Source organism: Ailuropoda melanoleuca, chromosome 2 (genome assembly GCF_002007445.2).
Source record: "Ailuropoda melanoleuca isolate Jingjing chromosome 2, ASM200744v2, whole genome shotgun sequence".
Lineage (NCBI taxonomy): Eukaryota > Metazoa > Chordata > Mammalia > Carnivora > Ursidae > Ailuropoda > Ailuropoda melanoleuca.
In genome coordinates, this window is record NC_048219.1 from 167,619,434 (window position 1) to 167,643,868 (window position 24,435).

The 24,435-nt window shown below is 34.8% G+C and overlaps 1 protein-coding gene across 43 annotated transcripts in view; it reads left to right on the top strand.

Moving 5' to 3' along the window:
• The window catches only part of ABI2 (abl interactor 2), a 130,966-nt gene that overhangs the window by 70,431 nt on the left and 36,100 nt on the right, over nt 1-24,435 (top strand). For 7 of the 43 annotated variants that reach the window (XM_034655031.1, XM_034655026.1, XM_034655028.1 and 4 more), the window contains 5 exons: nt 1,732-1,908; nt 10,688-10,785; nt 13,788-13,934; nt 14,691-14,815; nt 20,893-21,051. In XM_034655031.1, the coding sequence (XP_034510922.1) occupies nt 1,732-1,908; nt 10,688-10,785; nt 13,788-13,934; nt 14,691-14,815; nt 20,893-21,051 (706 nt within the window). Of the gene's footprint in view, nt 1-1,731; nt 1,909-3,385; nt 3,404-10,687; nt 10,786-13,787; nt 13,935-14,690; nt 14,816-15,886; nt 16,070-20,892; nt 21,052-24,435 lie in introns of all 43 variants that reach the window. The other 36 variants (XM_034655024.1, XM_034654999.1, XM_034655007.1 and 33 more) reach the window with 13 other exon arrangements.

Here is a 24,435-nt window from a genome sequence, read left to right on the forward strand (position 1 = left end):
TACTGAGCCACCCAGGCACCCCGCTTTCAGATTTTTTTCCTTAAGATTTTATTTGTTTATTTGAGAGAGCACAGAGGGGAAAATGAGTGGGAGAAGCAGACCCCCTGCCAAGCAGAGAGCCCAATGTGGGACTCAATCCCAGAAGCCTGAGATCATGACCTGAGCTGATGGCAGATGCTTAACTGACTCAGCCACCCAGGCACCCCAGCTTTCAAATTTCTTTTTTTTTTTTTTTTAAAGATTTTATTTATTTATTCGACAGAGATAGAGACAGCCAGAGAGAGAGAGGGAACACAAGCAGGGGGAGTGGGAGAGGAAGAAGCAGGCTTATAGCGGAAGAGCCTGATGTGGGGCTCGATCCCATAACGCCGGGATCACGCCCTGAGCCGAAGGCAGACGCTTAACCGCTGTGCCACCCAGGTGCCCCCCAGCTTTCAAATTTCTTAAAGTGATATTTAATAATGTCATAATGGTTATCATCTTTTCATTTCTATGTTATTACATGGTTCCATTTTCAAAGAGGGGAACGTGAAGTGGGACTGGGGAGGAATTAGTGTCTGTTAATTGCTGCTTGAGCCAGGAATGGTGTGAGAGATATGAAAAATTTTAGTGAGGTTTTTTCCAACTTTTTTGACTGCAACGCACAATAAAAGTATATTTTACATTGCATCTAATACACAATTTCTGTATATCTTTATATATAACAAATGTTTCAGGAAAAAATACTATGTGTATATGCAGTCTAGTATTTTCTTTTTTATTTAAAATCATTGCTCTTCACATTCCACTAAATTATAACCTGCTGTTTGAAAAATGCTGTTTAAATGTATTAGTTATCTGTGTTTGTGCAGAAATTCACCATCTATTAGCAAATAGAAGACTGAGTAAAAATACATTTATCCTATGTGAACATTAAATAAATAGGATAAATTAATGAAATATTTTATAAGTATTTTGTCATGATAAAATATAAGCAAATTTTTTTTTGTAAAAAGATGACTGTTACTGTATTTATATTTTAGGCCTCTTTTTTTTTTTTGTAAATTAAAAGGCATTTGAACACCAATGGAAATTATACATAGGTTATTTTAAAATGTAACTAAATTAATACCTGGGGCTTTCTTAATCATTATGTTAGTTTAAATATTAATGGAGTTTGGGAAAAAATTACCATGCTTTAACCCAAGGGCTGGCACACTTTTTCTGAAAAGGCCCAGCTAATAAATATTTTAGGCTTTGCAGACCATGCAGTCTTTGTTTTAACTACTCATCTCTGCCCTTGTAGTGTGAAAATATGTAAGCAAGTAGAATAGTTATGATCCAATAAAATTTTATTTATGGAAACTGAAATTTTGAATTCTGTATATTTTCACATGTCATGACATTATTTTTATTGTGATTTTAAAAAACCATTAAAACATGTAAAAACATGTTTGTAAAAAACCAAAAACCAAAAAACAACCAAAACCCAAAAAACAATAAACAAACCTCTTCAGGTTGTAAAAAAAACAGATTTGGTCTTGTGGGCCAGATTTGGTCTGCCAGCCGTGATTTGTCAACTCTTGCTTTAGCCTAAGAATGGAGAAAGCCAGTAGGTCCAAAAAGGACAAAATTTAGCATTTGGGGTTAAGTATATGAATAATGATGTTAAATCTCTGAGCATTTATATTTTGACTTTTCTGGGTAGTAGAGTTATACATTTTTGTGTTATGTTTATATTATATTTTGCAGACCGTTGATATTCATAAAGAGAAAGTTGCAAGAAGAGAGATCGGTATTTTGACCACCAATAAAAACACTTCAAGGACACATAAGATTATTGCTCCAGCCAATCTTGAACGACCAGTTCGTTATATTAGAAAACCTATTGACTATACAATTCTAGATGATATTGGACATGGAGTAAAGGTAAGTATAATTTTTGTCAACCTTTTAAAAACAATAGTCCATAATGGAACTAACTCTTTAGAAAATTAAGCTTTTGGTCTTTTCTTTCCCGGAGGCCCAAGTTTTGGCCTAGCTGTGGTTCTGAAGATTCCTTATTACTACTATAACTATTATATCCTTCTTACTTCTTCTTAGTGCTGTGTTTTCAAGTTTTAAACAGTCATCTTTAAATGAATTGCATTTACTTAATCAGTTATGACAATACCTCGTATAGATCGGGCAAATAAGTGTGGTATAATTTTTCTAATCTTTCAATAATTGAATATGACTGATTAAAAAATTACTCAGCATGTTCTTAAAGTATCTACCTTATCTCAAATATTTATCAGCAAAGCTTTGGCATTAGTTTTCAGAAGGAACATGTATAAACAAACATGTACTTAGAATATTTCTAAAATAATTTTACCTTAACATTTTGGGTGAGAATAGTGTAGATGAAAGTAATATGTAAATTAATATTTCCACTGCTTTTGAGTATGTAGCCATTATATATCCTGGCTATTTTACAAAAATGTATTAGAGTGTCTGCTATATATGTATAGTACCATGATCAAAACTGAGGTGCATATAAATTTCATTTAAATTGATATTTATACTTAAGCTATTTGGAACTTCAGCTAAGTATTAAGTTTAAACTTAAAGCTTTCATCTTAATCAGTGATTTGAAAGGCAATGACTTATCAAATGTGACTGAATAAATATTTACATACCCATGAAACTATATGGTTTATACAGTTGATTTATGTCTATATAAGCAAATTTAAACTAAAAAAAAAAAATACCCTACTAGTATGGCTAGAAATCAGTTAAATGTAAATTTAATGTTGATCTAGGTAAATGAAAACATACAGTGTAAATTTTTTTAAAAAAATCTTTTTCTTAGAATTTTGATATAAGCACTATTTGGAATTTGATATTTAATTTTATAAAATATTTAAAATTTTATAATTTTGAGATTTATTCAAAGCTAACAACTGCTGATAGAAAATTTTAGGGTAATGCCAGAATCTAATTACAAAAGGCACTTAGAATATAAAACATTATATCTGTGCTTGCCCACTTATATAATAAACACATGATTTCCTTCCCCTTCCAATTCTTACTTAATTCAGGTAAAATGTTATTCTTTTGGGACTCTAGTCCCTTTTATTATTTGGACTTTTAGTGTTTAAGGGTCAACAATTTGAAGAAATCTTTAATAAAGTTAAGTTTTTGAACAAAAAATGTCATATAATTTCATCAAAAAAACCCTCCTGTTCATGACACATTCTGCTTTGACCACTCTTTCTATGATCTACTGAAACATTATTTTTTAATGCTGAATGCTTAACTTGTTTTTTCTTTGTTTTTTTCCTTTCTCTTCACATCCTGAAGTTCCAACTAACCTTTCAATGCTTTTTTTCCTTACCTCTTTTATTTGCTCCATTTATGCATTAAGTGGTTGCTTAGATTTAAGGTAAGAGATTCCAGGGCTGGATTTCCATTCTTTGTTCTTATGTAGAATATTACATACGGGGAGTGAAGAGATATTTGGCACTTGGCCTTCTAAAATCAACAAATAATTTCTTTTTTTAATTTAAAAAAATTTTTGTCATGTAACTGTTTTGTATCTTCATGTTCTGTGAGGGCAGAATTTTTGTCTGTTTTGTTCACCACCTTGTCCTGTGTGCCTAAAATAGTGCCTGATGCATACATTAGGTGCTTAGTAAATATTTTTGAATAAATGCTTATTTTGTAATGTTAATATATTTTATGAAACTGAAATATAAGTTACCCTATCATAAAATGTCATTATGAAGTAAAATTAGGTGGACTTTTGTAAATGTAGAATTTATGTTATGGATTGGAGGGCCAACTAATATGCTTTATTTAACCCTCCCCCTGTGTAATAGCCTTTTTATTCTATAAATGGTGTGCTTTATTATACACCTTGTGGCCAGTATGTCATTATCTCTTGACTCTTAGTCAATGTAAAGAAATTGAGAAGTGGAAAATTTTCAGTGTTACGGGTTTTTTTTAAGTTGCAGTATCATGTATTTTGCAAAAAGCAAAATTAGTTTCTCTTTTTCAAATTGCTATGTAAGATATATATTTCAGTATAAACTCACTTTGAGAGTTTTACTAGCTGAGTATTAATTATATCAAGTTATCAAAAGTTCATGAATGTTTAACAAAATACACATTAAGAATTAGAAAAATATTTGTTTTAGTGACACTTTAGGGTTTGTTTTTTTCACATCTTAGTATTTCGGAGAATTAAGTAAAAGACATTCAAGTGTATTCAAGAAGCGTTTAAATAGAATGTTACTAAAATTATTTTCGCCAAACTGAGCATGCATTTCCTTTTTGTTCTTATTTTCTTAGCTGAACTTTATAACTTCTTTCCAAATATATTTTCTTTCCAAAACCCTGTTATTTGCCATGTCTTCAGTATAGAAACTGATAAGAAGACAACTGAGATCTGAATCATTAGCTACTAATACTAACCATGGCCACAGACATTTCGATAGATCCTGGTAGAAAGATGTGACTAGAGGAGTCAAGCAAATAAACTTCATGTGTTAGTGAGTAGAATTTTGGCTCCAAGCCCTCACTCTTGGTAAGTGGGGCATGTGGAATTGTGAGGCTATTCCTTCTGCATTAAATACAAAGAACTAGACCCAAAGCAGTGTGTGAGTACCTTCACTCTTTTTCTGTAAATCCTGTATTCAAATTTTAGCTATTGATGTGTTTTCTCCAAAGTGATAAAAGTGCACAGAAAGATTTCCTGAAGGAAAAACACAGAAATGAACCAATTCTTTTCCCCTTTAAGTTTAGACCAGCTTGTTTAAGCTACTATCCCATGCTCATTTCCTCCAAACCCTGCTATGATTCCTTCTTGACCTTCCTGCGTTCAGGATCTGTTCCATGTGGGAGATAGACCAAAATGAGTAGGAAATGAGAGAAGCCCCTAGAAAGCAAGGAAATATCACACTTGTATAAGGTTCCTTAATGTCTTTGCTGTTTGTATCAGAAAGCTTCACTCCTGAGTATTGTGGCTCTGTGTAGCTGTTTCTGCTCTGAGTAGAGTTGCCTGGTGAGAAGAGTACCCTGAATTCATTCTGGAAGCTAGAGTTCACCAGCGCTGTCTTTTCTTTCTTCCTGTCCTCTTTGTGAATGTCTGTTTTCTCCGTAAACTTGTAGCACATGATTAATAATTTTAGGTGAAACAAAGTAGAGTGGAAAAAATGTTCACTGTATAACCATTTCTCTTTTTATTCTGGTATTAAAAAATGAGCAGTTTTGGAAGGGTGATGAATGGAAAAATTTAATACATTAAGGTAGAAAATATAATTAAAGAGAAAATGTTATAGTTGGAAGGGACTGCAGATAATATACTAGTTCAGTGGTTTTCAAATGATCTTGGAGACCTGTGGATTCTATCAAGTGCGCTAAAGGTCTCCTGATGTTTGTTGGTAGGATTATCTGCTCCTTGGATTTCCTCAGTTCTTCATGAACTCTGTGTTTGCTCTTGTTGCTGTCAGACCTTTGATGCCTTTCAGACAGACTTTAAACGAAGATCACACTTGGGGTCCAGACACATGGGATTTGACTCAGAAGAAGCCTCCATACTAAAAGTTGAATTTTTAACATTTTACATAGCATGTTCTCATGGTGTTTTCATGGTTCTTTTCATCTGAAATTTAGGTTATTTTTTTCTTTGGAGAGAACAAGTTGTAGAGTTTAATTCATAAGACCTTTGAAAATAATGTGATATTTTTACAACAAAAGGCATGAAAAGCTAAAGGGTGGGATGTTGTTTTGGAAGTGTTTTCATATGTACCTGAGGCCGTGTAAAAGTAGAATTTACCTGGAACTGGGATACCCATTCCCCACTCTTTATTTTAATAGTAAAGAGAGTTTTAAGACCCTGTTACTAATGTATTTGAAATGGATTTTTCTTTTGAAAGCAGTGAAGTTGTCACTAATGAAGCTAAGCTTTAGTATTTTTAAATAAATATATTTAATAAAAAATAGTAAGGACTACTAATTTGTTGGTGTCGTATTTATTTCAGTTGAATATGCTGTACAAGCAGATTCTAAATAATTAATGAGGAGGGGTTAAGGATTTGTTTTACAACTAACACATTAAGAATATAACACTTTTGAAAATTTTGCCTGGGATCTTGAAGATCCTTAACTTGACCCTGTATAAAAATACGGCTTTAGTTTTTCACTCGAGTGTGTTCTCTACAGAAGGTGATAAATTGCTTCTCACATTTCCAGCTTTCACGTGCAGCTGAGGGTTCACTCTTGAACATTTATGTGGCACATCATTTGGAGGGAAAACTCCATAACAGCAACCCTTGGGAGACCCATCTGTTTTTGCCTATTCCAATCCTAAGCCACCAATTCTATTTTGGCAAAGGCCGGTTGTCAGAAAGTATTTTCAAAATCAAACAAATTTGCCCATCTTTATTCCTTTTTTCTTGTCCTTCTTTCTTTACCTGTCTCTCTTCCCCCTTATTCCTACTCTTTTATTCCCTTATATCTGTATTGGATTATTTCAGGACTCTTAGTACCTTAGGCTTTTTGTCTTTCTCTTACTAAAAACTTTACCTCTTCTGAATTCATACTTGAACTCCTGATTACAGCTTTGATTTCCCTCAAAGGATCTCTTGGTCCTTTTCCTCCTAGCCCTGGGAATTGAAGTAGGAATGTATATCCTCTGAACAGAGGGATAGAGATGTCTAGGAAGCCAAAGAATTTTGTGTTGGATGGGACTCTGGGGAATAATACTGGACAGTGAATGAAGGCCCAGAGGTGCTTGACCACAGCTTCTGCCCATCCTCACTACTCCACATCCAGATACAGGCTATACGTATCTCTGTATTTAAATTCTCTCTCTGTATTTAAATTCTTTTTTTTTTTCCTAAGTAACAGTCCAGCTTAGATTTTTCACTGAACCTTTCTGTAGTTTTTCCTTCTCGTATTGGTATTTCTTTTTTGGAGATTTCTATATAATTTTTAGACATTCCTTTTTGCTTAAAACATAGGTGTCCAATTTAATCCAAAATACTATAAATTCCTTAAAAGCAGAGGAATCATTTTATAGGTCTTTGTGTCCCATTCCGCCCCCACCCACCCAAATGTCTCCCTTGGTTTTCATATTCCTTACCCTTGTACCTAGTAGTCTGGTAGGTGATAAGTGGTTGATAAATGAGGGATATATCACAGATATCATTTTAGAATGTGTCTGCCGGTATTCAATCATAGCAGGTCATATGTCAATGGGAGATTTCTTCATAGCAGAAATGTCCTTTGTGAACTAGAGATATCTGGCAGGCCAGCTTTATAAAAATTACTGAAGTTCACAGGGTACTGGAAAGCACTGAGGTTTCTAATGAGCATTATATTATGATATATCAAGGTATTGAATGTACCAAAAAAGCATAGAGCAGGTAGGAACATTGTAGAAAAAAATATTAAGGCATAAGAATGGGCTTGATGCTTGTGCTAGTTGTAGAGATCTCCAAAGCCTGGGAAATAAGACCACTGTTTGAACATTTCTACTTCCAGTTTTATCTGCATTCCTTAGTCACAGGCCAGTGGCAAAATATTTGAGCTTCATCACTTAAATGAAATACTTTTCCTGCTTCAAGGTTTTTTTTTTGTTTTTGTCTTTTTTGGGGGGTAGGAAAAAAGGGGGGAGGGGCGTGTTTCCTGCTGTTCCTCCTTATACTTAATAGCTGCTTTACTTAGCTCTAACAATGACTTTCCCCTTTATGGCATCAACAAATACCACATAATTGAATGATTGTTGCAATAAGCCACCAAACTTCATTCTGATTCTCAATAAAACTTTGAAAAGTGTAATGAGCAATCCCACTCATGGTTCAGGACCATTAACTATGTGTTTATGTGCCAGATGATAGTTCTGTTTATGTTTACAGTTTGTTTTAAAGTTTCATGTGGAATTGCTGTTATAAAGTGGGTGCAGTTTTGCTTTGTTTTCTTTGTCCCGGGTGTGTTCTCTCTTTCTCTGTCTCTGTCTCATGGTCTCTCTCCCTTGAGGTCCCCTTCACTATGCACACGGTTTAGTCCTCCTGTGTTTTGCTGCTTGTGAGCAAATGTTGTCTCCCCATAAACTTCCTTCAAAATAGTGCTGAGAACCATGACAGCCAGTAAATTTTTTTCATCAAATGATTTTATGTTTGAAATATACTTTAATTATAATACTGATCCTACCTATGATAAATTAAGTTTTATTTGGCAGTTATTCCTGTTCTTTTCCCTTTTCCTCAAATTAGATGGCAGTATTTATATTCTTTTTTTTTTTTTAAGATTTATTTATTTATTAGAGAGCACAAGCGGGGGTGAGAACTGAGGGAAAGGGAGAGAGAGGGGGGGAGAGAAGCAGCTCCCCACTGAGTGCAGAGTCCCACGAGCCCACGACCTTGAGAGATCGTGACCTGAGCTGAAATCAAGAGTGGGATGCTCAACTGATTGTGCCACCCAGGCGCCCCCAGTATTTCTGCTTCTGCATAGCATGTTCATTGTTTTACTTAGCGTAGAAGCATTTTCACAAAGGAAAACCACCTTGAAGAGAAATTGAAAAATTCTTTGTTTATGGACATTCTGCAGGGCCTCTTTGGTTTCTTCAGTGATTTAAGTTACTTATCCAAACCCCATTAACCAAGCAGATACAATCATTTGATGATCGTACAGATCATAAAATGTTATCAAGTTTTGTTTATGGAAATGTCCATCAGATTTTAACTTATAGATTGTTTATTTTATATTTTTTGATTAAAAGATTTCTAGAAGATACTGCAATTTAAATAAAAACACCTTAGATACCAAAACCTTGAATCAAAGTTGGAAAGCTGTTTTCAAGTATTTTAGCTGTTCCATGTATAGAATAAAATTCTCTTTTATTTTTTCTATCCCTGTTCCTTTTCCTTCCCGTTTCTAGCAAATTGATGTAGTTTAGTGTTGGCTCACCTACTTCTCCCTCGTCACTTAAAGTAACTTTGGGTTTTATGTTGTTTAAGGTTGAGCTTAAAGGACTTTAGTTACTACTATAAAAAATCTTCTGGTATCATAAAGAAGATTACGGTTTGAAAAGCTACTGGTTATTTGTCATATTACTCCCAAAATTTTCCCCAAAGGGGATTGACTTTTTCAAAACTTTTTCTGGAATTTTCATTTTAAGATATGATTAGCATACCCTCTGCTTATTAATGAGGGGGAGAACAAGGATAAGTTAATCTTTATTCTTAATAACCGGTTTGTTTTGTATTTATTGTTTAAAAGTAACAAAAAGGATTATGGATAAATGTTTCACTTTAAAAATATTGACATCTCAAAGGTATCATTTGTCATTAAAGATGGTTTTAACATCACACACAACTTGTTCACTGGGCTATTCATTTGAGAGTTTGTTTCTTGATATATTATTTCTTGCCTATTCAGATAACAAGTAGTATTTTAGGAGTTTTAAAAATTTCATTGAAGCCAGAGTTAATTTTGGCAGCCTCAATACTCTGTATATGATTATGATTTGTTTTCTTAAAATTTATATTTTGAAATTACAATTATAAATGTATTCTGATTTCAATGGTGTAATGTCTTACAGTTTCATTTTATAAGTATAATTTGAATACTCCAGATATATTCTTATGAGAAAAGTTAAGATCCTTCTTTTTTTTTTTTTTTTTTAAAGTATTTGGCTATCCAGAATATTAGGGGCTTAAAATAGGGTCAGGTATGAGCCTTTATGTTGAACATTTACTCTGACCCATTGGTAATCTCAAACAATTTGAGATTGCATTTGAACTATATTTGCGAATGACAGTTCTTATTGCTTTAGGACATCCAGATTTCTAGAGCTTTCTGTTAAGTACTTATACAGTTCTTTGGTGGCATCAGTTGTTCCCAGATTACACTACTCTCCTACCCTTGCATTTTCAGTTAGAGATAAAATAATGAGGAGTCATGGCCCAGCTCTGATTTAGGACTCTGTTACCTTTCCCATAATCTTTATTTTGGGCCTGAGTGTGTCTAACTCCCAGTGGAACTAGGACATTGCCAGTGGCCCCTGTATTGCTCATAACTGAATGGAATACCTCAGCCCTAACTTTCTAGTTCAGAGGTTTAGGAACATGCCTTAACTTTTGGCAGTTTTCAGGTGGGTGATTCCTTTAAGACAACATTAAAGAAATCTGAATTGTTAGGCTGGGCCACTATTTTAAAACTGAAAATTTTTTCGGTATATCATACAGTTTAACTATTTCATATTCTCTAGTTACAATGAATCAAAACTATAGTGCATATTTTATTGGGAAACGTATTTTTATAATATACTTGCTATCTAATATCTAAATATATACTTGTTTAAAGGCATTATGTTTTTGAGTTTCTCTTTATTAAAACTAAAGTTCTTATAGTTATCCTTTTGAATTTCAGTTAAATATAGTATCAAATAATCTAACCAGTGATCTGTTGGTGTGATGGCCTAATGGCAAATACAGTCTTTGCATGTAAGTTTACAGTCATTTGAAAATCTCATGTTAGGAAGAGTCCTTTGAGTACAACTGTAGAATAAAATAGAGTAGAAATTGCATATGAAATGCATGGCCTCTAATTTTTTTTTCCTCTTTAAACCTTCCCCTCCTTTGTTAAATAGCATAACATTTCCCACAAGTGACATTTTGTTTCACTACATACAAATTTTGATTGTTCCTCAAAATTTTTTTAGGTGAGTACCCAGAATATGAAGATGGGTGGGCTGCCACGTACGACACCTCCAACTCAGAAACCCCCCAGCCCTCCCATGTCAGGGAAAGGGACACTTGGGTAAGTATGTAACTAAGTAATAATTGAAAACCATTTCATGTAGTGTTGTTGAAAACTAAACACTACATATATTTCAACTATTTTTAATATTTGAGACAACATTATCTCCCTAAGATTAACTTTTTTGTATGTAACTTTTTTCTGGGAAACATCTTTATACTTAAAAAATATTTTGTTTTCAAGCTATTTTTCTAATGAATTTTAAATTTGAGGTAAAATCCTAGCCCAAGTTCATGGTTTATTATAAATTGCACTCTAATTTCAGATAATTTTTGGAGTATTTCACATTACATTTGTGCTTATTTAGACTATTCTTGTGAAGAATAATGTGTAGATTACATAATTCTGTATATCTTATGTTGTTATGAGAGTATTGAGCTTAATTTAGTCCAGCAGAAGTGAGCTCTGGATTTGACTTCTGGCAGAAATGGCCAATTAATGTAAAAGCTTCTAAAATTTTTCTTCTATAGCATCATAATATAAAAATTTGGTTTATTGGTGTGCCTGGCTGGCTCAGTCAGAAGAGTATGCACCTCTTGATCTCAGGTTGTGAGTTCCAGCCCCACATTGGGTGTAGAGACTACTTAAATAAATAAAACTTAAAAAAAATTGTATCATGGAAATTTGTAATCAGGTGGACATATCCCAGAAGCCAGATGACTAAAATTGTGGTCCAGCTCTGCTCCTGCTCTTTTGTTTTGCATAGTCAGCCTCTTAGCAATTCAGTTTTTTCATCTGTAAAAGGGGGTAATATTTGTCCTCTATCAAGTTTTCAGAGTCATTGTACCACAAATTGGATTTTTAAAAAAATGTATAAGACAAAGACAAAATGCTTTGACAACGATTGGCTTTAAATTTTTAAATTAAAAAAAAATTTTTTTAATTGGCAATGTTGTTTTTGGCCCCCTCACCAAAAAAAAAAAAAAAGAAAGAAAGAAAAAAGGAAGAAAGAAAGAAAAAGGAAGGAAGGAAAAAAAGACAAAGAAAATGACAAAAAGCTAATTAAGCACCATGGGTTAGGACAGAACAAAGATGAGTTAGAGTATAAAAGAGGATAATGTTGGAAGAGGAGTTACAGTTAGGACAGTGGCAAATAGAAGAATAAAAATGAATTCCAGCCGGAAATAGGATGATTTTATTTGGGGTCAACAAAACAAATTCTGCTTAGAGAGGAAAGTAGTAGATCAAATAAGATTTAAACTTAAGGGTAGAATGTTGATGACATGATAGGATGTAATTGTGCAGAGGTAAAAGTAGAGAGTTCAAGAGGAAGTATTTATTTTCCTATGGAATATCTACATTCTGTCATTTGTAGTGCCTGACAGATTTTGTTTGGTTTTAAGTCAAGATTGTTAGCAAGGTAACCTGCTGTCATCTCTAGTAAAATAAAGCTTTGTGTTGCTGTCAAATTTTGAAGATTTATACGTATACCAGAATTTGTTTCCTTTGTGTATTAGCAAGGGTTCTGCAAGATCGTTGGAGACCAGAGTTGCTGAACACCACAAGCCAGTTGATGGTCACAACCTGGGTTTTTTGCATAGTCTTTGCCTAGCCATCATATTTTGTTCTTTTGCCCCTAATTTTTTACTTTGTTTTTATCATTGCCTTCACCCAGTCAGCAAAGGGTTTTTTCTTGCATGAAACAGAACATTTTTATTGTCTGGGAAAAATTGTCTGGAAATCAGATGTTTAGAAATTAATCAGTTTCCTATCTTATTTTTTTTTAATATTTACATTACAATTTCAGAGATGCCTAAACTTTTTAGTATTTTAAATCCAAGTTCCTGACGTTCCTTTTTCTTCCTTGGACCCTGTATCTCATTTATTGCCCTTTATTTATTTTTAATTATTAATGTATTTATGCAAGATTTTGAGGGTAGTACAGTGGACAGAGTCAATGCAAAGTGATCTCATCCAAAATCAGCGAACTATAACTTGAGTAGCCCAGGAGAGTAGTAGTTAAGGGAACACTGGGACTTTGTGGGGAGTGAATTATTGAGAATTTTACAAGGGAGCAACATCATTTCAGGAAAAGAAAGCTTTTTAATTTTCACATCTTGAGGTCCCAATTTTTATTCTTTTAGAAACCAGAATCTTATCTGCAAAATGTGAGTTTTATGTCAGTTGAGTGTTTATCGTGGTCATAAAGAATTCAGAAACTTAGGGATGAGAACTCATTTAATCACTAGTGTGCCATTGTGCATCCTATTTCTGATCATATTTCCTTCCTTTTCTCATTCTCTTCCTTTTAAAGGAAATTTTGAGAAGAAGGATATATATTAATAAAATTCAGTCCTTTTTATACTTTATGGTCCAAAACAAATAAGGTAGAAAGACTTAGATGGTCTTTTCTTTTTCTCTCCTTTTTAAATGTTGAACTCTGAGGAGGGTAAGAGGGTAAAAGAGAGCAAGGTGAAAGTTGAAGGAGGTGAAGTGAGAATGGAAGGAGATGAGAGTAACTTGTGTATGGATATAGTTTAGCTTCTGTGTATTTACTATATAGAAAGGGAAATGACTTGTTATAGGTGCTATTGATCTTCAGTTGGGGGGGGGTTGTGGAGCCAGATTCTGGGTTTATTTACCCCATCTTTGAATATCTTTGGTTAGGGAGAGAGGGGTGAGGAAGATAATTAGTGCATTCATGCAGCGCAGTTGGGAAATTTGACATGGTATTAAAATAATTTGAACTCATCCCCCCCCCCCCCAAAAAAAGAAGAGAGTCCAGGAAACACTGGCTTACTTGCTCGGAGAATCTTTGTGCTCTCTAACAAAACTGCATTAGAGTACGGGCAAATGAGGTTCGAGACTAGAGAATAGCAATACTCATCAAAACCCTAATGGCAGGGAAGTGATACTTAAGGAAAGACTGAAATTGGTAGCTGGGTTATGTTAAAACATTTTCCTGTCTCTGAATACAAATTGTATTTCACTACTGGCAACTCTTTGAATTTATTGTGCCGAAACTTGCTAATCACACAATACGTACGCTCTTCTTTTTGTAGGCGGCACTCCCCCTACCGCACACTGGAGCCAGTGCGTCCTCCAGTGGTACCAAATGATTACGTACCTAGCCCAACCCGTAATATGGCTCCCTCGCAGCAGAGCCCTGTGAGGACAGCTTCTGTGAATCAGAGAAATCGAACTTACAGGTATTTTCTCTACCTCAGTGCAAAATGTGATGGTCATAGTACCATAACTTGTTTAGATTACTTCAGTTAGATCTCTCTCATTTTCCAAGCACTAAGTACTTTTCCTCACTCTACTCCCCCAAACCTCATCTGAATCCACCTCTCTCTGCTCCTGTTCTGATGCAGCTTTGAGGCCAGGAAGTTGAAAAAACCCAGAAAAAACAGACATCTTAAAATACAAACTTCTCTACAAAATTAATAGTTATAGTTGATCTGAAAAAAAAGTTATGGACCAGATGTGGAAAAAAAAATTACAGATCAGATGTGGGAAATTGCAAGTTGTTTTTTGGTGGAACTTTACAGATGAAAAACTATACATAATAAAACAGTAATACGGGATGGTACATCAAGATATCATTACACATAAAATTAATCAACCTGTTTAGTAGGAAGACTGTGTTTTTATTATGAAACAAGTTTCTGCAGAGAGTAAAAGTAATACTATTTTGTGTGTTGAGTCCTATCACTTACCACTTCTATTTCTACAGAATTTTTCCTCCAATTTCAATTTCTTTGCTAGATGCTTTATATTAAAAGGTGGTTAGAACAAGTTTCTTGAACTCAGTGTTTTTCCTGTTTTACTCAAATTAATACATGAAGTGGAGGGTTTTTAAATTATCTTTATTTAGCTATATTCATTTCAGAAAATTTTGGGAAATGCTGGTGGTATCTTACTATATATAAATACTCATGTTTTGGTGGCTCTCATTCCTTTAGCAGCAGTGGGAGTAGTGGAGGAAGCCACCCGAGTAGTCGGAGCAGCAGTCGGGAGAACAGTGGAAGTGGGAGTGTGGGAGTTCCCATTGCTGTTCCTACTCCCTCTCCTCCCAGTGTCTTTCCAGGTAACACATGAATGGTGCCTCATCTGTACTTGTCTTTTTTGAATTGGAATTAATTTCTGATTTAATTACAGTGGGCTTTCTTCATAATCATGATTTTTTTCCCCCTTTACGACCCCATAAATTTTGGGAAATCTTTATGCATTTGTTATTTTTAGCCAAGCGATTTTTGAGTGTATGCTCACATACTTCTCTGGTATTTGGCTTTGTGTCTTTGGTGCAGTGGCTCAGTTGGTGCTTCGAGGTTTCAGGTACCTCCTGGGTATGATTTATGTTTTTAATTCCAGCTAGTGTTCTGACATTGCATGTGTTTCGACACAGTATGTGTGAGAATCACATTGGTAACAAAGGATGGGACAAATTTAAAAGTAGTCTTGGAAGTTAAATTTAGTGGACTTTTGGAACTTAATACTCTCTGAAATGCTACCCCTCCGCCCTTTTTTTTTTTTTTCCCCTGAAATGAAACATAAAAATGTGCTTGTTTAATGTGAAGACACCAAAGGTAAACTCTGTTTTTAAAAGCATGACACAAAAGACCTAGGGATAGAATTTTTTGTATTTAATTTACTTATCATGATACCAAATAGATAATATCTTTTTAAAACTCATGAAAAAGATGGGTGTTTTTCTAAAAAAAAATTTTTAACCTTATTAATAAGATGTTTTTGTCTGGAATATGCGTTTATTTTCTGATTTTTGTAATTCAAAATGGAATACTGTTTCTAATGTATTATGTTTAGTTTTATATACTAGTTACAAAATACTATGCTAAAAATTACAATATAAAGGGAACATCTTTCTTCCAGAGTAGTGGCTTTCAGGTAAAATGGAATGCTGTTTTTAATGAATTAAAAAATCTGTACATTACCCTAAGCATTTTGAATTTTTTGCTGCAAACCTAATAATCCTTTAATATAAGCTTCATTCTTTTTTTTTTTTTTTTAACCATTCTCTTCTATTCTTTGGTTACTGTTAAGCACTGAATATTTAACATTAGGTTCTCTAATGCCTTTTCTAATCCTTCCAAATGGGTCTGCCTCAATAATGCTGCCTCTTACTCCTCTTTCCCCTCAGCCCCTGCTGGCTCTGCTGGTACTCCTCCCCTTCCTGCTACTTCTGCATCTGCCCCTGCCCCTCTTGTTCCTGCTACTGTCCCTTCCTCCACTGCCCCAGACGCTGCTGCTGGGGGGGCCCAGACCCTTGCTGATGGCTTCACTTCTCCAACTCCCCCTGTTGTTTCTTCCACTCCCCCTACAGGTGAGTATGGCTTTTTCCTTGGCAGGCACATCCAGTCATCTGGCTCTTTTCCCTGGAACTCTGGCTTTGTGACTTTTATTTGTGCTGCGTATGTGTGTATAAAATCTAAAGAATAATGGACTAACTTAGAAAATGTCATCTGACAAAAGAGTAGAATTTCCTGAGGAAATCAGGGTAAAGTTCATATACTTTTTTCCAGTAGAGTAACACAAATACACATTTTTTTAATTGCTTGAATTTCATTTACTGGAGATTTGTGAACTTAGTATGGAGCCATCTTCTGTACAATTTTGAGAAGTTGTTGTTAGAAGTATTGTTAGAGATTAAACCTTTAACAAAAAGTCTATGCAAATAATTCTAAGGTATATTTTATAGGAAAACTTTGATATAACAGTTTGGAAGTCTCTGTAAGTCTGTCATAGCACTGGAAACACATAGCCAGTGGACTTTTTAAGAATTTCAGGTTTACTTAAGTGTTACTTAAGGTTGACTGGTGTTTTAGTGTTTTAAAACTGCAGCCTAAAATCTGTCTTAATGGGGAAGGGGAAAAAAGGTTCAATTGCTACAAAATGTATTTGCAAAGTTAATAGCGATGCTGGTTAGCAAATTCTTTATTATAAAAATGTATGTGTTTGGACACGCATCACCTTAGCTTGCCGAATACTTTGTAGAATATATATTTAGCTCTGCTTCTATAACCAGATGTTTAAATGTGTTAAAGGACACTTTTAGCTAAAATGGATTTTGGATGGTGTTTTATGGGATAGCTTCTATGATAGCACTTTTTGAGAAAAGCTTTCCATGTAAATGTAAACGTGGGCTATTCTTTGATCTACACGTCTCTGTTAGGCCAGACTGTCTAGTTAAATATAAGAATCTTGTTATGCTTCAGCACCAGTGGAGTAAAAAATTCATCTTGAAGTTGGTTGTAGGCCCAGAGGGAACAAATCACTCCCACCCAAGAGTCAACATTTTAGTAATAAAATCACAATTTAATAGGTATGGCTTCGTAGTCTGCACTGAATAAACATTTGTTGTATGAGTGATTAAGTATAGTTTTTCTTAACAAAAAGTAAGGTAAATGCCTTAATAACAATTTATATCAATATAATCTGTTTTATACAGTCTTTGAATCACCAAGTACTTTTTTCTTCTCTTCCTAAGGTATAATTTACATACAGTAAAATTCACCCTTTTTAGTATGTATGTTTGTGACAAATGTATACAATGATGTAACCACTACTTCAGTCAAGGTATAGAATAGTCCAGTCGTCTGCAGATTTCCTCTATGTTCTTTGTAGTCAGTGTTCCTTTTCGCTCCTAGCCCCTGGCAACCCTTTGATCTGTTTTTTTTTGTTTGTTTGTTTGTTTTGTTTTGTTTTCATCTCTGAAGTTTTGCCTTTGTAAGAATATCATGCAAATAGAAGCATGTGTATATAGCCTTTTGGGTCTGGCTTTTTGGCACCGGTGCATTTGAGATTTATTCATGTTGTTTCATGTTTCATTATTTAGCTCTCTTTTATCACTGAGTAGTGTTCTATCATTTGGATGTACCACAATTTGTTTATCCCTTTCCCCGTTGAGGGACATTTGGATTATTTCCATTTTGGGGTTATTATGAATAAAATTGCCATAAGCATACACACGCAGACTTTGTGTGAGTGTAGGTTTTCAGTTCATTTGGGTAAACACCTAGGGAGTAGGATTGCTGGTTGTATGGTACGTGAATGTTTAATCTTTTTATTTTTTATTTTATGTATTTATTTATTTGACAGAGACAGAGACAGTCAGCGAGAGAGGGAACACAAGCAGGGGAAGTGGGAGAGGAAGAAGCAGGCTCATAGCGGAAGAGCCTGATGTGGGGCTCGATCCCGTAATGCCCTGAGCCGAAGGCAGACGCTTAACCACTGTGCCACCCAGGCGCCCCGTGAATGTTTAATCTTATGAGAAACTGTCAAATTGTTTTCCAAAGTGGCTGAACAGTTTACATCCCCCCGCAGTGTGAGAGACTCCTGTGCTCCTCATACTAGTTCATACTTGCTTTTTTTTTTTTTTTTTTAAACTTTAGCCATTCTATTAGATATATAATAGTTTCTTGTGTGGTTTTGGTTTTCATTTCCCTAATGATTAATGGTACAGAAACATCTTTTCGTGTGCTTTTTTGCCATCTGTTTATCTTCTTTGATGAAATGTCTTTTCAGATGTTTTGCTCCCCTCCACAGACCTTTTGTATTGGATTGTTTGTTTTCTTATCGAATTCCCTTATTTCTGAATTTAAGTCCTTCATTGATTATATGATTTGGAAATATTTTCTTCCATTTGTGACTTACCTTTTTATTCTCTTAATGGTACTTTTTAGAAGGGGAGTTCTTCATTTTGATTGAGTCTAGTTCGTTTGTTTTTTTTCTTTTATGGATCGTGCTTTCAGTGTCATACTTTCAAACTTGTTACCTTGCACAAGGTCAAAGATTTTGGTTTTTTTCTAGAACTTTTTAGTTTTAGGTTTTATAGTTAGGTCTGTGTTAATTAAACTGTAGTTTTGTTTGCTTTTTTAACCCAAGGCAAAGTAAATGGTTTATGAATAGAGAATCTTTTATGTATTATCTTTGAATTACTGAGGACTTAAGTGAGATTTTAGACTGTATCTAACTATATAAAATTTGTAATGGTTTAATTATCAGATACTTTTAACTTGAAATGGTAGGTTTGTATTATTAGTTCATTACCAATTGATTACTTAAATGCCAATAATGTATTTGTATCTGGTGATTCAAATGACAAAATGTCCCTTTTAAATAATTTGTTTATATATTTTTACTTTTTTTTATCATTGTTACAGAGACTTGACAGTAGATTATGTTTAAGCTTGAATACTCCAGATTTTTTATACAACGGAATTGATTTTTAGGTTTTGATGCTGTCATATGTAAAAGTAAATGATATAGCAGATCTTGAGTACTTCTCTAATATTCTTTATCTGAGTTCATATGAATCCATGTTTGATAAAGTTATGGAGTTCCTGAAGACCAATTTTACTCATGTAAACCCTTTTTACAATCACGGATAAGATGAAAAATTGCCAGAAGTGTTTTTCTTTCTTTTTTCCTTTCCCCCTCCCTTTATTCTTCCCTGCACTTTCTTCTCCTGTTTCCTCTTCCCTTTATCTCTCCTCCTCCCCCTTCTTCCTCTCTCTCACTTCTGCTTCCTCCCCTCCCCTCTCCTCCTTTTTCCTCCCCTCCTTTCTTGCCTGCTGGAGTGATCTCTCTTGGGTGCTCTAGTCCTCTGTCTGATCTATCTGTAATAGTAGTAGGCCTTCAGCTGAATGATGTTAAGTGGAAGTGGAGTCACAATAAAATTTAGGGAGTGGATTGCATTAGGGAATTGGATAGATTAAGAAAGAATGTCTTTAGTTAGCATTAGCTGTTGAAGTACTTAGCAAAATTGAGTGAAATTGCTAATATTATAGATTTAGAGATGGTATTACAAATAAGATATATATTTTTTTTAATGCTTTTTTTTTTTTAAGATTTTATTTATTTATTTGACAGAGATAGAGACAGCCAGCGAGAGAGGGAACACAAGCAGGGGGAGTGGGAGAGGAAGAAGCAGGCTCATGGCGGAGGAGCCTGACGTGGGGGTCGATCCCAGAACACTGGGATCACGCCCTGAGCCGAAGGCACATGCCTAACTGCTGTGCCACCCAGGCGCCCCACAAATAAGATATATTTTGATTCACTTTTTTTGTATCTTAGCTTTTTTCTTAATTGTAAATTTCTTAAGCTGTAATTTTAATACAAAGTCATCTAGTTTTGGAGATGGAGAGTTTTGACTGAATAAGGATGTGTTTGATTTGGAATTATGTCACTTGATCGTTTGCTGAAATATTTTGTTTTCCTTTAAACTGACTGCTTTATCACCTTAAATTTACTGCTGCTATTATTATTATTATTATTATTATTATTATTTTGGATAAGGCTATGTGTCAAACATTTTTTGTTTTGCTTTCCTAAATGTCATTCTTTAGGTTTTTTTTTTTTTAAGGGGTTTATTTATTTTACAGAGGGAGAAGGAGTTGTGGGGGTGGTGGTGGGGAGGGGCAGAGGGAGAAAGAATCCAAGCAGGACACAGGGCTTGATCTCAGGAGCCTGAAATCACTATCTGAGCTAAAACCGAGACCAAGAGTTGGGTGCTTAATTGACTGTGCCACCCAGGCGCCCCACTTTCTTTCTCTGTATCTTTTTTTTTTTTTTTTTTTTTTTTTTTTTTTTTTTTGGGGGGGAGAGAGTGCACGCGAGGTGGGGGGTGGAAGGGCAGAGGGAGAAGGACAAAGAGAGAATCTTAAACAGGCTCCATGACCAGAGCCGAGCCTGACACGGGGCTTGATCTCACAACCCTGAGATCATGACCTGAGCTGAAATCAAGAGTTGGACACTTAACCTACTGAGCCACCCAGGTGCCCCTTGTCTTGTTTAGTTTTTAGTGGCCATTTTTGGGCTGTAGAGGAGGAAGTAAGCCATAAATTTTAATTGTGATGATTTTGAAACCCTATCAAATTATTAATTTAATAAAATTATAATTAGTAATCTATTTAGAATGTAGCTTTTCCAAACCTAATTTTATTTACCTACTTTCCTGCTTTTGTACTTTGATGTCAGCTGAGCAATAACTGTGACCTTGCATGATGTTTATCAGATAGCAATTAAATTAGCTAAACGTTGTTATTTTTAATAATCTTATTAAGATTCAGGCAATGTACCTAAAACATTTCATTGCCTGAGATAATTATCTTTTAATGACAAATTTATGCTCTGTCCCTTTTTCAGGTCATCCTGTTCAGTTCTACAGCATGAACAGACCTGCCTCTCGCCATACTCCCCCAACAATAGGGGGCTCATTGCCCTATAGACGCCCTCCTTCCATAACTTCACAGACAAGCCTTCAGAATCAGATGAACGGAGGACCTTTTTATAGCCAGAATCCAGGTTAGATTTTCTTTTGCATTCTGTAGAATATATCTAATTAAAAGTTTCAGTTACAGAGGAAAAAACCTTTAATTACAAATTACTAGCACATAATAGGTGTTTAGTACTCTTTGTTGAATGAATGGAAGAATGACTACAAGGTTGCTTATACTGTATCATGCTGTTTTTTTTTTTTTTTAATCAGTACATGATTTCCATATAAAGTTGTAGAACTTAATTTTTCTGAACAGAATCTTTGTGCTGGTGCTAATTTGCTTTTAAGAATAATGTGGTGAACAGTATTTCCTTCTTATTTAATCAGATATCCTTGCTCTATGAATACCAAATAATGAAAATTGAGTGTTCAGAGTTTGAGAGTGGTATATTAAAAGAGAAATGATATTTTTATAGCTGTTTTGTGCTAGGCAGTTATACTGTCTTACTCAGTTCTCATCCCAAGCCTATGATGGGAAAGCTAGGACTTGGACAGATTGATCCAGATATTACAGCCATCTTTCAGTTGCATCATGCATACAGAAGAAATTAATCTGGCACGTATTTAATACCATATGTAGTCATTATTTTTGCTTCTTCCCCAGAGAGGGTAAGAGCAAATATTAGACTCTATGACTATTGTGGACATGGTATATCAACTTACTGTGTTTTTCTGGATTATTGCCCAGAGGCCAGTAAGCCTGTGTATCTTTAATATTTGGGGACACCCCATTCCATCTTTGGTAAGCCCTGAAACCGGTCTACTGTGGCTACTACCTTTTGGTGAACCTTATTCCTTTGGAGTCATGCAGAAGAAATTTGATCCTTCTACATAAATGCAGTTTAAAGAATGCTTTTATATATATTATCTCATTTGATTCTTATAGTCATGGGATCATTTTCATCTGTATTTTGTAGGATGAGAAACTGAAGCTGGGGTGATGTCAGGTGTCAGGATTTGAACTTAGGTCATCTGCCCCTGAGTTCCATGTTCTTTCTTCTTATTAGCCTCCCTACCTTCAGATTTTAAAAAATCTCTCTCACTCTCTTAGTCTTCTCTTTGGTGAGGAGGTGGGGGGTGGTCAGGAGGATGTCCACATTGTGATATAAAACCATGAGAGCCAGAGACCGTGTCAGTCTTTTATACAGTTTTATCCAGGAACTAGTGCTCAGTGAATTCACTGTGGTTTTCTGTGAGATGGACATCTGGCAGCACTGTTACTGCATTTGGGTGAGTTTGAGAAGACATTCTAACATAGGGATTAAAATACGGAACACCCAGGGTCTAGTGCCAAGTCTTCAGAGTACAGTATTTGTTTTCTGATGATCCTGAGGGTACAGTAGTTGTTTTTTAATGAGATTATTTCAAAAACAAGCTAATGAAAGAACACTTTGATCAGGGCCTAACTGAAACCCCTTTGGTTCTTACTGTTTCTTAATAATCTAGCCAAAGAAATAGGAACACCAGTTTATCATTCATCTTGTCAACGGCAAAGAGTGTCCCTGAAATAAATAGAGCTAAACATAAGTTAACAGTTTTTACCTTAAATATAAATGTGAAGCCCCTTGGTGGTAAAGAAGTATGTATACACACACACACACACATACATATTTGTACATTTGTACATTTACGTATATAAACCTAGTTTGGTAAGTGTCTTAGTTCAGGCTGGTGTCATAAAGTGCCATAGACAGAGTGGCTTATAAATAACAGAAATTTATTTCTCACAGTTCTGAAGGCCGAAAGTCAGATCAGGGTGCTATCATGGTCAAGTCCTGGGGTTCTCTTCCAGGTTGCAGATTGCTATCTTCTCATATCCGCACATGGTGGAAGAAGAGAGGGAGTTGTCTAGGTCTCTTTTATAAGGGCACTAATTCCATTCATGAGGGGGTCTACCCTCATGACCTAATTTCCTCCCAAAGACCCCCCTCCATACCATCATATTAGAATTTCAACATATGAATTTAGGGGATGCGTAAATATTCAGTCCATAACATTAAAGAATCAATAATGTGGTATTTAAATACCAAGGCCTTTGGAATAGATAATCCTATATTTTACTGCTCACAGTTTCTTACAGCAAAGACTAAAAAAAATCTAATTCATAAAGTGAAATGTTGGTTCCAAGAAATGTGACTGTATATAGTTACATGAAAGAGGAATTTGTGAATGAGTATGGTGTTTTACACAGGAAAATGTCAAGCTTTAGCCGTTGAATGTTATTAAAAACAACTAAAAAGAAACAGTGAAAAAATTATATTGGGTTAGTGGTATTGCAGAAGAGAAGCCAATAACCTATATCCTCTAAATGAGAGTTAAGTTACAGCATTACCGTAAATTTCCAGAAGAATGCAGATGTGGTGGGGCTTTAGCAAAGTATGAATAAAGAACAGTAGCAAGAAGCAATTTTCAAATACTTATATTAGGCAATCTTTAGGGTTTGTTAGAGAATGCTTACTCTTTTTTTTTTTTTTTTTTTAAGAATGTTTACTGTAATGAGAGCAGAAAAGCAAGAAAACAACTGGAAAGTGTTATATTCTCAGATGACCAAGTAAATCAGACCCTTTACACTGATTATTAACACAAGCTGTGTTTTTAAACCTTGTGTTAATTTGCTGCTTTTTTCCTTGGGATAACATGGTAATTTTTTTTGCTTGAAAAGGAACAACAACAATGATCCAATTCTTTTAACCCTTCTGAAACTACAGAACTGATAATTATTTGGTAACCATATTCTTTTCCATCAAAAAAGCCTCCTTACTGAGGATGATTAGTTAAGTTCACTTTTAAATACTCCCTGCTGTTCATGTTTAGGAAATATTTCACTCTTAAAATGAATTGCTTAAATCATTTCCTTCACTGCAATGTAAAATATAAACACGTAAACTTGAATGCACTGTCAGATGTCTATAACCTCTAAAGGTGTTATTCTTTTTTTTTTTTAAAGATTTATTTATTTATTTTAGAGATGGAAGGGAGGGGGAGAAGGAGGGAGAAACTTGAGCAGACTCTGCATTGAGTGTGGAGCCCACTGTGGGGCTCTCACAACCCTCAGATTGCGACTTGAAAGCAAGAGTCGGATACTTAACTGACTGCACCACCCTGAAAAGGTGCCCTGGCAGTATCCTTTAATGGTTTCAGAAGTAGTAGTTAGAATGTTTATTTTGTCTGATTTTCTCAGAGTATGTATAAATCTGTAGAAATAAGCTGTAAAATTCCAAGTTATTTTTCACAACTCTTTGAAGTAGACATTTTAAAACAATAAGCCTCAAAGATTATGCTTCAAAGGATTTTAGAAATAACCAGGAAGGTCATGCTTGGGAAGTCTGTATATTTCGTCAGCACAGACTCATCCTCTAAGTTTGGTTTGCTTGCAGAGCATTTTACTGTATTCATATCTACTTGTTGCT